The sequence below is a fragment of the Mirounga angustirostris genome, unplaced genomic scaffold (assembly GCF_029215605.1).
Source record: "Mirounga angustirostris isolate CCGP_5_RB_7025 unplaced genomic scaffold, mMirAng1.0.hap1 SCAF_15, whole genome shotgun sequence".
NCBI classification, from domain to species: Eukaryota; Metazoa; Chordata; class Mammalia; order Carnivora; family Phocidae; genus Mirounga; species Mirounga angustirostris.
This window is the reverse complement of record NW_026991723.1, coordinates 79995918-80011466: the sequence shown is the minus strand read 5'-3', so window position 1 is coordinate 80011466 and position 15549 is coordinate 79995918. Positions and strand designations below refer to the sequence as shown.

Genomic DNA, 15549 nt, shown 5'->3' with positions numbered 1-15549 from the left:
GATGATAATTATTACTGACATCGCTAGATAGGTATACAAAGAAGAAGGTTGATGCTCTGAAAGGAGGCTCTGACGCAGTCTCAGAAATGTCAGTCTCGGGGGCTTGTCCTCCAGGGGGCCTCAAGTACCAGACGGAGATTGTCTTAGCTGTCATTGACCGGGCACATAGCCTCTGCCAAGGACCTCAGTGCACTGTGACCATGATCCCGATCAATTCCCACATTGGCCCATGCCACAGATGAGGAAGTGGAGGCTTAGCCCAGGATTGCCTTGGAGGAGATTAGAATACAGGCATGCTGGTGTTGTTTTCACTGCACCCTGAAGACTGGAGTCAGGCTGCCCGATCGTTTGTAATTGTGGTGCTGAGAAGCCTGCTCAGTAGGAAGGTCTGTGTGCGGGGCCGGGGCCCTGGGAAGCCAAGGTCGGCTGGTGGGCAGCCACTTCTCTCTCTGCTCTTATCCCCCAGGTCAGTGACCTGATACAACTGGTGAAGGAACTGTATACAGACAACCAGCACCTGAAGAAAACCATTTTTGATCTCTCCTGCATGGGTTTCCAGGGAGGTGACAGACTTGAGTCAACAGAACAATCTGAGGTAAGGAGAAACAGTCGTGTTATGTGCTAACTGCAAAACGGTACCTTCCCCCCGGATGTTTCCAGACTGCATCTATCCTGAGGAGGCCCCTGGTGAAACTCCATTTGCTGGATGTGCTTTTGAGGGCCCTGGTTGGTCAGCAGCCTTCCTCAAAGTTTGGGGTATGTCTGCATGGACACACTGGATATGTTTTGATAGCTTTTGACTCCCGAGTCCTGCCCTGGGGTCTGTGCTGCACATGGCACATCTGGGTGAGTGGTTTGGTCTCGGAGGGATCTGGAGAGTTGCCACGTCACCCAGGTAATTTGGGTGGTGTAGATGCAGCTTGAACGAATCCATTGAAAAACAAATGAGTAAAAATGAGTAAAACAAATGAGAATTCATCTGCTGAGTTTTGTGCCTCTTCTCACTCTCATGGCCTCAGGACTGGTAGATTTGACTGGATGTGTGTCATCCCTTCCCTCACATACCTGGGAACTCCTGCCCTCTGCCTTGTGTGGAGGACGCGGCGGGGAGTTGACAGCCTGTCCGGGCAGAGCCCTTGGGCCGCGGGAATTTTCCTCTGGTGGCATCTGAAAGTCCGAAAGAGCCAGGAAAGGTTAAATCATGGTGTCTCCACGAGGACCACAAAATGGCCTGTGGTTTGCTGGGCTCATGTACTCGCCCACCCAGTTAGCCCTCCCACCCCGGGAGAGACGAGGGAAGCCTCATCCAGCCCGGTCCCTTCTGGGTCTGTGCTCATCTTTGTGAGGTGCTGTCTCCGAATCTCCATTCTTGGCCCATGTGTACAGCAGGGGACCCTGAAGTCGTGCCAGTGAGGAAGAGCTTGTTTCCTCCCTTTAGCCCCTGACTCCCCCACGGGCAAAGCCTGGCCCCGGGCCTCTGTTAGCCTTTCTCAGAGGACTGGAGCTGTTCTCTTACTCCCAAAAAGGAGGGCCTTTTTGCCCTTGGGTCCTGGGCCCCTCAGTCTTCTTGGTTAGGGTTGTCTTGAATTCATCCTAGCTTGCCAGGTAAAGTAGGTCTCGTTGCCACATTCTGGGGAAAGATCTGTCAGCCTTAAAGCTGTCTCCTCCCACCCTCAAAGGGGGAGCCGCTCACAGGTATTTATGCTGTGCTCTGGCCATCTGCTGCCTTTGAGAGAGGGAATGTTATTGATCTTGGCCTCCCGGGCTCCAGATAATTTTGGAAACTAAGAATATCTGGAGTCCATTTAGGGAGAAACAAGTCTCTTGGTTTGTTTTCTCCAAGGCAGCATTTTTAATAAGCAGCTCATTCTTCACCTACTTCATTTGAGTCGTAAATGGCGAGTTTGTTTGTTCATTTGCCCTTTGAAAAAAATCTGTTAAATGTCCCATTATGTCCTTTGGAGAACAGAGGCTTTTTCCTCTTCCCACTCTGAGATCTTAATACCAGCCGATTCTGATTTGAATCATTTGTCAGATTGCACTTCAACTTGATGCTCCCTGTGAATAGCCTTGTCCTGTGTAGCTGTTTCCCTTCTTCCCCTGGAATGGGGTGGGAAGGTCTGAAGATCCGAGTGGGAAGGAAGCTGTTCCCACAGTGATCTCGAGCTGAGGGAGGAGAGGTCGCTTGGGCGAGGGTGGGATGGCGAAGAGGGGAGGCTGCTGTGCCCTGGGTGTGCGTGTGGTTCTCCTTCGATGAGGCCGGGAAATGCCCAGGCTTTCCACAGCCTTTTCTGAGCAGCAGGACTTGCAGAGTGGGGGCTGGGCACCGTTCCTGCTCCCGAGAGCCTATAAATCAGAGAAAAGGGGGGGGGGAAGCAAATCTATTTTGTGTTTTCAAAATTCAGTATTTTTCTCCAATATTTAATTAGTCCACAGCATTGGGTTAAAATAGAGAAAAGAAATTACCCCAATCCTGTCACTTTAAAACACGCACGGTTAATTAACATTCTGGAATCCTTCCTTCTCTGTGTATATGAACACGTGCAGGCCCGCAATGCATATACGGTTTTGTTTCCTGTTTTTTTCCAATTGCTGTTATGTTATAGCATCTTATTTTATCTTATGATTTATCTTACGAAGGCACTGAAATTTAACTACCCGCCTCATTATTGTTGGGTATGTAGATTGTTACCAGCGATTTACTATTTTAAATTACCTGATGAGTGTCTTCAGACACAAATCTTTTTTGTGGGTTTAGCGTGTTTTTTTTTTTTTTTCCTTAGACTGTACTCCCAGATATGTAATTGCTAGGTCAAAATTACAGATAGCGATAGAGACAGCTATAAAATAGGCATAATTTATTTTCATGTAGCCTCCCCCTGCAACTTTCAATTTGATGAAGGGTATAAATAGTAGGAGGCCCTTGATGTAGTTTGTCAGGTTTGTCCTCAAAATGGTTGCCTGGAATGGGTTCCCTCCAGCTGATGTAGACAGTGCTTACTCCTGCATGTGGGCAATTCACTTCAAAACCAACCAGACAAACAAAAGACTGAGGACAGGTGTCCTTTGGTTTTTAAAGGGCATTAAAATAATCTCTAATCAGTTTGCTCCTCTTTCTTTATGTTTACTTACTGGTTATTAATTATAAAATGTGGTTGAGAATTGATGTACAGGAGTGATTGGAACAGCCTGCAGTCAGAGGGGTGAGCCTTGCAAACCACAAACCCTGTGATGTGTGAAACTATCCCCGTTAAGGGGATGCATGTGTGAGTGTGCAGAAAGAGCTAGTCTCTCTTACTATTTACTTATGTCATCAGTTTTAGAAATAGCTAGAAAACAAGTTGTTTTTTTTTTTTTTGGCATGGAGGGAAGACAGGGATTGAGGGGCATAATTTAATTGAATGTAGGTATTTGAAGGGCTGCTGTGTTGAATAAGAACTAGACGTTGTGTGACTCTAGAGGACAGACATGGTACTCAGAAGGAGGAGATGCTTGTTAAATTCTGCTATTAGTAGCAGAATAAAATTTAATTTGTCAGAAGCAGATTGAATTTCATTAAAAGGAGGAGGTTTCTAAGAGTTTGACTTCATAAGTTAGGAATTTTACATGATTTATAAAGAGCCCTTGGCACAGTGCCTGGCACGTAGTAAGCACTCAGTAAAACAGTTAATTTAATTTTTTTGGTAAATTAGTGGCAGAGTTGGGACTAGAGCCTTCTTCAGACTCTGTTCAGTGTTGTTTCCATGACACCATGGGGCAGTGCTTCTAAAGTTTAACATGCGTGTGACTTTCCTGGGCGTCTTGTTAAAATGAAGATTCCGGTTCCGTGAGCCTGGCGTGGGGCCTGAGCGTCTACATCTCCCATAAGCTTCTGTTGCTCTGAGGAACGCCCTGGAGTAGCGAGACCAGTGATAATGCTGAAAACCTTTTGGTCTCAGCTCTCATTTTGAAAGACTCTTGATTCATCCGTTTGGTCTTTCAGCAGTGTTTTAGTGCGCACCAGGCCTTGATCTTAGAACTGCCCTCGCCAGTATGGAATGCAGAGAGGCAGAGGGTACTTGCCACCGAGTGTGTGTGTGTGTGTGTGTGTGTGTGTGTTGGGGGGGTGGGGGCTGTGGAGGAAGAATGCAGAGTGCTAAGGGAACACGAGGACAGGGGCCCGGCCTTCTCTTTTGAGGTCGAGGGAAATTCTTCCTGGAGTAGGAAGGGGAACCAGCAAAGCAGATCAAGGAAGAACAGCCCAGGAGGCCGGGGTGGAAGCAGGAGAGTGCAGTCGTTATGGAGCGACGTTTTCGGGAGGGGGTGTCTACGAGGGCCAAGGACTCTCAGAAGACAGGAGAAAATGGCCGAGAAGTTGCCACTGAGTCATTCACATGTGGAGTGAGGGACATTTCTCTATGTCCACATTTAATTTCTTGGCCAGTGCTGGAAATTGAGTTTACTTTTCATTTTGACCAAGTCAGCAGAGGTAAAGAGAAACGAAAGTTAATCTTTATTTCACTGTATTGGGCAGTGGTGTGGTGGTGGCTCTGGAAACGGAGAGTGACTTTTGATATTTCAACTTGGAATGGTGTGAGTGAACAATGTTTTGCTTAGCTTAACTTATGGGGGCCCTTCCTTTATCCACAGGCCCGGGGAGGAGCTTCTCTGTGCCTCTTCGCTAAGCCCATGGGTGTTCTGTCTCCTGTATTAGAAGATCACTGGGGACCTTTCACGTGCAATTTCTAGAGTGTTGGCAACAAAAACCACACTGCAGGAGGTGGGGGTAGACAATTGTTTCAAGAAGCTTGGAGAGAGGCAGAGAATGCTCAGTGACCAGAGCTGTTGGAGAATCAGAGAGAGACTGTTGTTGCTTTGTTTTTTAAAAGGTGGGAGAGACTTTCCCCCAGCATTTTATCCTAAAGAAATTTTTTTTTTTTTAAAGATTTTATTTATTTATTTGACAGAGAGAGACACACCGAGAGAGGGAACACAAGCAGGGGGAGTGGGAGAGGGAGAAGCAGGCTTCCCGTGGAGCAGGGGGCTTGATGCGGGGCTCGATGCGGGGCTCGATGCGGGGCTCGTTGCGGGGCTCGATCCCAGGACCCTGGGATCATGACCTGAGCCGAAGGCAGATGCTTAACGACTGAGCCACCCAGGCGCCCCTATCCTAAAGAAATTTAAACACAGCAAAGAGAAGAACCTGACAGTGAATACCCACATACTCACCACCTAGATTGTCCTGTTAACATGCCCCACTTATCCGTCGTCACTCCATCTTATCTTTTTGATAAATTTTAATGTAAATTACAAATACCAGTACACTTCCTTCCTCTGAAATAACTTCCACACGTATATTTTAACTTCAGTGTATGTTTATGGTTATTTTTTCTTTTAAGGTTAAGTTTACATACATTGAAATATAGAAATCTTAAGTCTGTATTCACTAAGTTTTACAAATGTATGTTCCTTTCTAACCCACACCTCCTCCAGACCCCTCGTGTCCCTTCTCATTGATTCTCGCTGCTACCCCCAGCCATTTTTCTTCTTTTGTCCACCCATGTGTTAGTTTTACCTGCACTAGACTTTCACTTAAATGGAATCATCGTGTAGACTCTCTTTTGTGTAAAGCTTTTCACTCAGCATACTGTTTTTGAGATTCATCCATGTTATGTGAGCCAACAACCTGTTCCTTTTTATTGCTAAGTAGTATTCCATTGTGTAAATATATTAAAACTTGTTTATTCATTCTGCTGTTGATATACATTTGGATTGTTTCGGGTCTTGGATATTATGATAAAAGTTGATATGAACATTCACATACAGATCTTTACGGGAACATCTGTTTTCATTTTTCTTGATGAATACCTAGGAGTGGAATTCCTGGGCTGTAGGGTTATTCATTTTAGAAGATATTGCCGGTACTTTTTCCACAGTAGTCTAACTAACGTTTTGTATTCCCACCAAGTTTGATAGTCCTAGTTGGTCTTTATCACTTGAGAATGTTTTAATGATGAGGGAAGACGCCAAGAGAGGGAGAGAAGCTCCTCATCCATATGTAGAAACTTTTATGCCTTAGTAAGTATGTTCACACCTTCGCTAGCCTATTTAATGCTCGATCTTTTGGGAAACTCTGATTTGTAAGGTCATCTGTCCTGTTTGATCCTGATGGCAGATTTGCATATGGTTAGGCTGAATGTGTTCTGGTCCTGGAAAGTTTTCTATAAAATGACTTCATGAAGTCAGTTTGCTTTGTTTTGTTTGCTTTCTTCCAAAATAAGGATTTCCTATAAAGGGAAGATCAGAAAAATGTAAGTTGGTCTGGGAAAAGTATGGACTAAATGTAGGAATTCATAAGTAAAACTGTAGAGACAGCCTTAGGAATCTTGTATGTACCACATGGCCAGCCAGTGACTCAGCACTGTTTGTGGTTTTGGCATTTTAGTGCAGAGCTTACAGTTTCATCGGTGAGGTGAGGTTTTGACTGATGACCTCCCTGGGTGTAGCCACCCCTCCTCTCCATTTTTATTTGGTTTAATCCAGGTGCCCTAGGACTAGAATTTTCGCCCTTCCAGCCAGCGGCGACCTGGCCCTCTTGAGAACATGTGCTGGCCATTCTCACAATGCAGAAGCTTTGGGATTTGCACTTCTTTAAAGCATTAAGGATTTATGTGGTCTTTATAGAAAACTGTTCTTCATTTCCAGAGCATAAAGTTATTGTTAGGCAAGCTCGATACTCATTAGTGATGAGGACTTTTGTCAGCAAGATGACAGCGTGGCTGGGACTGTCCATCTCAGATGTGTGGCAATCCGAAAAGAGGTTTATGTCCTGTGCTAAATAGGAGAAGTGATGCATAAATTGGGCACAGCATAAATTTCATTTACTGCCTTCTTGCTATTTGATATTTTCAATTCCATCAATAGCTTTTTTCCAAAATCTTGTTACTTTTATATAATCTGTAAGTGAATTTAGCCATGGCAGGAATGGCAGCCGCACAAGAGACAGCATATCAATTTACAGCAGCTCAGGGAAGGCCCTGTGAGGGCAGGGGAAGTGGCTTCCGGTATTTCTTGGGGACTTTGTCTTTCAGTTATGCCCGATCCTAGGCAGCTGTGTGTGATTTGCTAGAACTAGCATCGCTAACTTTGGTTAATTTTTATTTCATTGGCTTTGGCATTCGTTTCTGCCTCCTTTTTGGTTTGTTTTTTGTTTTGCATTTAAAAAAAAAAGACATCAGTGACTTACTCATACATATTCATGCTGAGCACTTTTTTGGGTTGCATTTTCACACCATTCCATGCTCCGTGTAGCTTCTGGCTAGCAAGGAGGACGAGGACACGACCAGAACTGGAGAGGATGATGAGAATAATTTCCCGAGTGACCAGCATTTGGAGCAGAGTGACAAGGTAGGAACGTGGCAGTCAACTCCAATTCCATCCTCCCCTCTCTGTGCCCAAGCCAGCCTTCCAGGTTGGAATGAATCCGCTGGCTCTTCTGTTCATTCTGCCCGTCTCGAGCGCCTACTCAGTGTCAGGGGAGATAGAGACGCTAGGTCTCTTCCTTCTCAGGAGTTACAAACGAGGTGGTAGAGCCAGTCGAGAAACAGCAAGACGTGGAGTTGCCAATGAAAACAGGGTAAGAGAGAAACAGGCACTAGATGTTGGACTTGGTCAGATCTTTAGAGATCTAACCCCACCCATTCGTTTTATGCGTTGGAAACTGAGACCTCTGAGGGGAGGGGATTTCTCCAGGGCACAGGGTAAGTCAGTGACCGAGTTGGGACATGAGCCTGTGTCTCTGGACTGATGTGCAGTCCTGGATCATTTGACTGCAGTATAAGGACACACTTCTCAGGGGCCCTCTCCAGTCTCCGACCTGGAACCCAGCTTAGTGTCATGTGGGCATTGTTGAGAATTTGACTCCTTCAGAGAACGTTCCTCCAGTCACATGGATACCGGGCATTTGGGACAAACATTCTCCGAGGTTGAAAGAACCCAAAGATTGGGATGCGGTGGGACAGAGGAAGCTGCAGATTTGGCATTCGTAACCTTCAAGGTGTTTAAGTTCTTGAGGTCATGAATGTGAGATCATTAAAATGTAGGTGGTTTCGGAAAGCAAAGCAATTCAAAGTGGGGGCTTTCAAATTAGATCTGATTTTGAGTCTTGGTCTTTATCTTTGTGACCTCAGTTAACCCTTGCTTAACCCCTAAGCCTGAGTTTTTCCATCAGTGACGATAATCCGTCCTTGCTGGAGTTTTTGTGATATTTAAATAGAAAGATATGTACCAAGTGCTCAGTAAATGCTCTCTCTTTGTATTATGATAGTCCAGACTTTTCCTTTTTTGGAGGTTACTTATTTAGATGGATTTAATAACTAGATTGGTGGCAAACAAGACCCTATAAATAACAGCTAATTTGTGTGGGTCTTGTCTTCCATTTAAAAATCTTAATCATTTTACAAGTGTGAGAGAGGGGTGTGATGGCTAGTGTGTATATCACCAGCAGTAATGCAGTCAAGGGGAGTTATTTATAGACTGGTAGAAGAAATTTACAGCTTCGGAAAGAGGGGGAAAGAATGCTAATAGCAGCACCTCGAGACATGCCCAGTACAAGCTTTAACTAGATGCATCCTTGGTACCACTCCTCTGGGGCCCTCAGTGACCCCAGAAATTGGATCCGTAAATAACATCTCCCTGGGAATTAGGAACTCTCTACTTTCCTAATGAGACAAATCAAAGTCATGTTAATTAGGAAGTCTGTGTAAAGAGTAAGGCGCCTTTCTGATATATAACGGGGAGGACACATCGCAAGAGGTAGATAAATAATAGATGTCCGAAGCATCGTTCATAGTGTGGGCTCCGTACCCTTCTTAACTCACTCACAAGGAGTGGGCCAGGGTGGGGGGGTGTGCCCGTGGTGGGCGGGACACTCTGCCAGGACCTTAGGTGAGTCAGTCATCTCATTTGATTCTCATGGTCACCCTGGGAGGTGACATTACTCTCCCCATTTTGTGGATGAGGGAAGTGAGGGTTGAGGAGAAGTGGTGTGAGCCTCTCGGTGCTCTTGCAGGAGCATCTGCCCGCCCAGTGACAAGGCACGTGTGTGGACCTGTGAGCCAGAGCCCGCTGTCTGCCCTGTCCCGCTTGCCTTTTCCCTCTGGCTTGCGTGCACTGCTCATGCCCACTTGGTCTCTGTCCTTTCCCTCTCCTCCACGTACGCCCTTCCTCTCTTCCAAGGTCCATATTTTGACCAAATACTCTGATTTGCAGGTCATGGAGGATTATTCCAAAGGGGGCTGCAAGAACGGATACTTGAAGCATGCAGATTCCAGCATTCTAGACTACGATGGAACCCACAGACCTGGCTGCCCCGGAGACCGGAGTCTAGAAGAAGGCGAGCTCCTGCACACGCTTGCCCCTTTTCTCAGCGAGAAGGCCACATTGTTACTGGAATCCAGGTAGACATGGGGCCCCGGTGTTGCTTTTTCTCTCTGGGTTGAGGGGAGAACAAACTCATTTTGCTAAATGGATTTCGATGGCGGTGCTGTGTAATTTAGCTGAGCGAGCCCCTGAAATGTCTTGGAAGGAATCTTGCCAGTCATGCAATTAAGTAATTAGGCTGCGCTAGTGGCTGGGAGGGGACTTCAGCAGAGCCTCGTACAAGCCCATTATAAAGAGAGAAAGAAAGCTTTGCTCTGAAACTGGTCCTGGGAGCCCTGGGAAGGGCTGTCTGCCTGTCAGCGAGAGGCAGCAGCCCTACTGGAGTCTCTTCCAGTTCCTGCAACAGCTTAGAAACTGCCATTGTAGTCGTAACTCACTGTTTTATGTTGAGCTTGAACTTCAGTTCTCTTCTCATTGTATCTGCTGGGAGTCGTCTTGTGTGAGGGAATACTTCAGGGTGTTTGCCTTAAAACGAAAAAGGAGAAACATTCAGTACATTTGTATTTTTAGTATTAACCCTTCGGGAGGAGATTGTCCCCCTTGCACATTCTTTCCAGACCATCACAACAGCTGCTTGGGCTTTGGAGCCAGAAGGAGCCGTGCCTTCCTCTCTCAGGGCCCCAGTCTCGCCGACCACTTCCTCGGGTGCCGTGAGGAGTAAGAAAGTGCGCCGTTTAAGGAAAATGGCCGGCGGGTGGTGTGTGTTCAGTAAAACTGTCCAGTTCTCCTCCAGTGTAGGTAGAGAAATGGAGCCGCTAACTCCTGCCCATGACTCTTGGCAAGAGCCAGGAACCCTACTCTTTCTTACATCGTTGGTGGACTAAGCCTCACAGACATTCTTTAGCTAAAAAAAGGATTGGAGTGTTCTGTTTTTGTGAGCTCAGGCAGGCCGACCCTTCCCCAATCCCTGGCATCTGTCCAACATTTTCCTAGCACGGGTCCTCTTGGGGCACCTGTCTAGTGGCGGTTCTGGTTAATTGTCACAAGCAGTTAGGTGACCATAGTCAGCGCTTGAGAGAGGGAGGGTTTTCTCAATGTCAGGGTCCCGAATGTTCCATCAGAGTTCGAAGATGCAGCTCTCTGTCTGAGGACCGCCTCGGACTGCGCAGGGGTGACATGAGTGGGGGCAAGTCTGGTAGGCTGCGGTGGGCATGGGGCCAGCCGGGGCACGTGTGCCCCCTGCCGGTGGGCAGGAGCTTCTCAGCCCCAGCTGACCTTTGTGGCTCCCAGCCTTCCAGTCTTTCAGTGGAAGCCCCCAAACTATTCTAAATCTCTTGATTTTTAAAAATGTAGACCTAGTTACGTTTTTTAAGAAAGCATTTTCTGCCTCCCGGGCAAGCTTGTGACGTCTCTGGTTCAGTTCCCTGTGCCCTGGAGGTATCTGTTCCATAGGCTTCCGGACCTGGTTGGCCAGTTGTAGTGTTAGAAAAGGTTTTCTCACACCAGCCTAAATCTGCAGCCCTGATTTTGTTCTCTGCACAGCTGAACGGTGCACTGCCAAAGCCCATGACAGTGGAGTCATGACTCCACGGGTCCTCCTGGAGGCGCGGCCGTGGTCTGCAGCCCCTCCTGGTGCACACACGGGGCATCGCGTGCCCAGTCTCATCTTACCCTCACGCCGGCTTTCTGCATGCTGCTCCTGGTGACCTCCTTTTTATAAAAGTGGGAGCTGACATTTGGGGACTTGCCATTCCCTTAGCTAGTAAATGCTAGAGCCATTGGAGAACTTTCTGGAGGAGTCTTTTACAAAGACTCCTTGGGGTAACCAGGATTTGATTCATCAGCGAAACACTAGTCTTCTGCTTAGGAAGTCCCTCTTGGTCCCAGCCACCACCATCTCTTGCGTGGACACCAGCAACACAGCCTTCTCTACTGTCCATTCTCCATAGGGCAGCCATAGTGATCTTTTTAATAAAACTCAGGTCAGATCAGATCCGTTCCATGCTTAAAACCTTCCAGTAGATTTCCATTGCTCTTATAGTAAGATCAGAGCTTCTTGACCTGGCTCCTGCCTCTTTCTCTGTCCTTATCACCTACCCCTCCTGTTCACCGAGCTCTACTCTGCTCCCCAGACATCTAGGCTGGTTCTCACCTCAAGGCCTTTGCACTAGCCGTTCGCTCTACCTGGAATGCTCTTTTCCTAGGTGTGTATGTGACTGGTGGTGTCTCAGCTAGACATCAGCTCTGTAGAGAGGCCTTTGCAGACCACTAACGGGAAATCCTGCTTCTGCACATGGTTTCAGGACTTCCTCCCTCCCTCCCTTAATTCATAGTACTTATCATTGCTGTACATTGTTTTATTTCGTTATCAATATTTGCATGAACATCTGTCTTCTCAATGAAATATGAGCCCCATGATTCCCGTGCACCATGCATGCCCACTGCCTTACGTGGCAGATGGCAGGTGCTCAATAAATATTTAAGTGTCAGTGGAGACAATTAGAAACCCAACATCACAGCAGAAGGTGACCGTGGAAAACTGGAGAGTGTAGTGATCCTTCGGAGTCAGAAAGATCTGGGTTCCAGTCTTTGTTCTGCAGCTTTGCTAGGGGATCTTGAATCTTTATGAGCCTGTTTCTTCAACTGTAAAATGGGGTTAGCTTTGGCCCCATCTCCTAGTCATACAGCGAGGCCTGAATGTCATTGGTGTATTTAAAGGACCTGACACATGGCAAGTGCTTCACAAATGTCAGTTCCTCCCCCCCTTATACCTCTCTGTGGCAAAGATCCTCTGGAAGGGTATATAAACAATGTTCAGGCCTCTGACAAGACCCTCAACTGAACCATTAAAAAGGTCCTGATCACGGCAATGGCTTAATGAATCTGCTGTTCAGATTTCTAGCAAAATAACACTTGAAATGTTTTATTTAACAGCTCTCCCACTTTAGTATATTCTAATGGCCTCTTTCACCACCTCTTAGTACCCATTTGTAAAGTCTTTTTTCCGGGTTTTATTGTGTGTTGTTTGGTGGTGAGTAACAGTCTTCCCTGGGCTAGCTGAATAGCAATTGTCATTATTTTTAATCTATATTAAGGGAAGGAGAGGAAAGGAAAATTTAGTTTAACATGCTTGAAGTGCCAGAAATATTTTTAAAGTCTGGGTTTACTAAATTTTAAGATGGTGTGTGTAGTCTAAATGATTCCGTATTAGAAGTGAAAAATGTACCATACGTTCTAATTTTGTTTTTTAAACTTTTATTTTTTACCCTGCTTCAGATCGCTCTGTGATCTGAACGGAGTTGACTCTGCCCCAGAGCTAGATGATCGGAACCCAGAGGGGAGTAGGACCTTCCCCTCGCTCCTGGAGGGCTCTGTGGGGAAGGTGGAACCAGGCCTCACGTCACTTGTCACGTGTAGTGGTAGCCGAGATACGGGGCAGGGACCGTCAGGGTGCGCTCAGGGAGTCGGTCTGTAGAGGCTGGTCTGGGCCGAAGGCAGGCGGGAGGAATGGCAGAGAGAAGAGAAAGTGCGCAGCACGGACGCGGGCCCCTTCTGTCCCCTGTCACCGCTGACCGCCACGACCTCAGCCCGGCATAGATGTCAGCAGCAGCTCTCCGCAGGCCTCTCCCTCTGTCCTGGTCCGCTCTGGTCCCCTTTTTCCTTTATTTCCTGTCTCAGTTTCCTAGTTTCTTTCTTCTTTCTTAAATGAGTCCCTCTCCTTTATTTTTTAGGTGATTGACACATACTTCTGTTAAAATCTTCAGGTTGCCTTATTAATTTAATTTTCTTAAGTGTGAACTCTGATTCGTTGGATTGTGGCCTGTCTGTCGTACTAGTGGATCGTGTGTGCAGGTTTGGTTTGCGGGTGTGGACAGCCCTGCTCTGTCCCCCGCGCTCCTTCCTCCTCCTGTGGGGCTGCTGCCGGTGCCTCTGGCTCATGAGATTTCCCTGGTTTTCTCCACTGTGGGAGTTAAATTTCTGCCCCCAGTGCTTTCTGCAAATGCCCCCTTTCTCCTGACTGGGGGTCTCCTCCTCTGTTTCTGACCTTTGGATACATTTTACCTTGATTTCGAGGCCTGTAGTGCACCTTATGGTATTTTGCTGTCACTTACATGTGTTTAGAGCAGAGTGGGAGGGGCTCCTTTGGGTGCTCACATGGTGTGTAAACTGGTCCCCACCTCCCACTGCCTGGCTGGGGGCCTCAGGGAGCTCTGGGAAAGCCCCAAGGCAGGGGTGAGAGGCAGGGAGTGCTGTAGGCGGGACTGTCTGTGCCTCTGGGTGCCGTCCACACAGTGTGCAAACAGCTGTAGCTGGGGTCTGCGGGAGCCTAGGGCACATGGCCAGGGCCCGAAAGTATCTGCTCCCTATACGCTCTCTTGTTTCATCTTCATTGCTGTCCTGTGGAGGGAGACTTACCTTACTTCCAGAGCATCTCCAAGTTAGAATTCGAAGCCATTTTTGTGTCATTTCAAAGCCACTACTATTTCTGTTCCGAGTAGTTTGCAGCATCCCTTCATTCAGTACCTATATACTGAGCACTGACTGTGCACAGTGATGGGCCAGGTCACTCATGGGTCCATCAGGTTGACCAGTCCACCCAAGCCATACTCGCCCCTGGATGTAGGAATGGGGCCAGTGGGTGGGTGGACCTTGTAATTGTCAAGGATACTTGATGACCCTGTTTGCTCCTTTCTAGGCCCAGCCTGCGTCCTTACAGCACGTGGCCGCCTCACTTGCTGTGTACTTGTGTCAGATCAATTCTCCTCTTTTTATCCATGAGTTAGACACGGCAGTGCCCACCATGTGTGGTTGTCATGAGGTGACATGGGATAAAATCCTTGGTGGCAGATCCTGGCACATGGCAGGTGGTCCGTGTGCTTAGTTTAAACAGACTTCGGGCCAGTCCGTGGAGAAAACGTGGGAAACCGGGTAGGGCATGAGGCTATAGCAGAAAACCTACTTCTTCCACTTCCTTCCCTTTTGGAAAAACAGGCCAGACCTTCTGAAAGTGCTGCATGAACTACTTCTGGAACGAATGTGCTTGACAGAGCCAGGAGTGTCTGCGGAACACCTTGATGGTAAAACTGAGAAGTCCCTTAAGCAAATGGCTATTCAGCTTAGAGGTGAACTCGGACATTTCACCCAAGTCAACTCATTGTCCAAGTCCCACGATGAACGGAAGTCGCCTCGGACAGCCCAGCTAGGAAGGATGGGTGAAATGTCCAAGCTGGAGCTGAAAGATGCCTCCGTGCAGACTGTGGCCACGGAGGATGACACGCTCAGATTCCAAAATGAGGGCAAGAGAGAGGCTTGGGAAGAGAAGCCACCAGATGCCATGTTTCACACTGAGGGTCAGCCGGAGAACTCGCACATGGAGCCGGGGAGGCAGGGCTCTGCCCTTTCCTTCCCCAACGGGACTGACAAAGTAAGCTTTTCTATTGTTTATTTGTTTTCTTATTTTATAGAAAAGAAAGGCTTAAAAACTCAACTCTGCTCTCATTCCTTTTTTTGATGTGTGTAAAATCTGGTGTCTCCCCCTGTCTGCACTTAGTCTGGCCTCTACCTAGAGGTATGTGTTCGTCTAGCCCAGTCCTATTTGTCTGTACATCATGACATTTATGCAGTTTCCTTATAGAGTCCTATTTATACATCTGTGTGTAGCTTTTTCTTTCATGCTGTGTATCAGGAACATCTTGCCTTGTAACAGCTCTGTAAGATTCTGTTGTGGGAAATGTGCCAAAATTTGTATGATTTTCACCTACTGGTGGATATTTACGTTTACAGATTGCAGTGAAATTGTGATAACCTGACCTTAGGAGGAGGGCCAAGAACCTAGGTTTTATCTTGTGCAGACTCTGGCAGAGAGGTTCTATTCTGTGGCTTCATCTACATTCTCTTATCCTTGCGATACCCGTCAGAGATGAGGAAGCCCGATTTTGAATGCCCACAGTTAGCCAGCAGTTACAGGGCTGATGGTGCAGCCATACCCCTTGCCAGGCTAGCCCCAGCTCCTGCTGGCCCAGAGTGGTAGGGTCCGGTTTTGGTGGGGGGATGCATTTTGCTTCAGTCAAGATGCTGTCTCTATGCTTCTCCTCAAATACCATCGAATATGCCACATTATTAAAAGCCGGACTCTCTTGGCAGTATTTGATTGGACCTTTTACTAAAATCCTCGTGGGCAGAGGGGTT

At 47.2% G+C, this 15549-nt stretch overlaps 1 protein-coding gene across 6 annotated transcripts in view; it reads left to right on the top strand.

Moving 5' to 3' along the window:
- CDK5RAP2 (CDK5 regulatory subunit associated protein 2) overlaps nt 1–15549 on the top strand; it is a 172035-nt gene that overhangs the window by 95853 nt on the left and 60633 nt on the right. For all 6 annotated transcript variants that reach the window (XM_045883023.3, XM_054509379.2, XM_054509378.2 and 3 more), the window contains 4 exons: nt 467–595; nt 7291–7386; nt 9250–9437; nt 14353–14785. In XM_045883023.3, coding sequence (XP_045738979.2) covers nt 467–595; nt 7291–7386; nt 9250–9437; nt 14353–14785 — 846 coding nt within the window. The remainder of the gene's footprint in view (nt 1–466; nt 596–7290; nt 7387–9249; nt 9438–14352; nt 14786–15549) is intronic.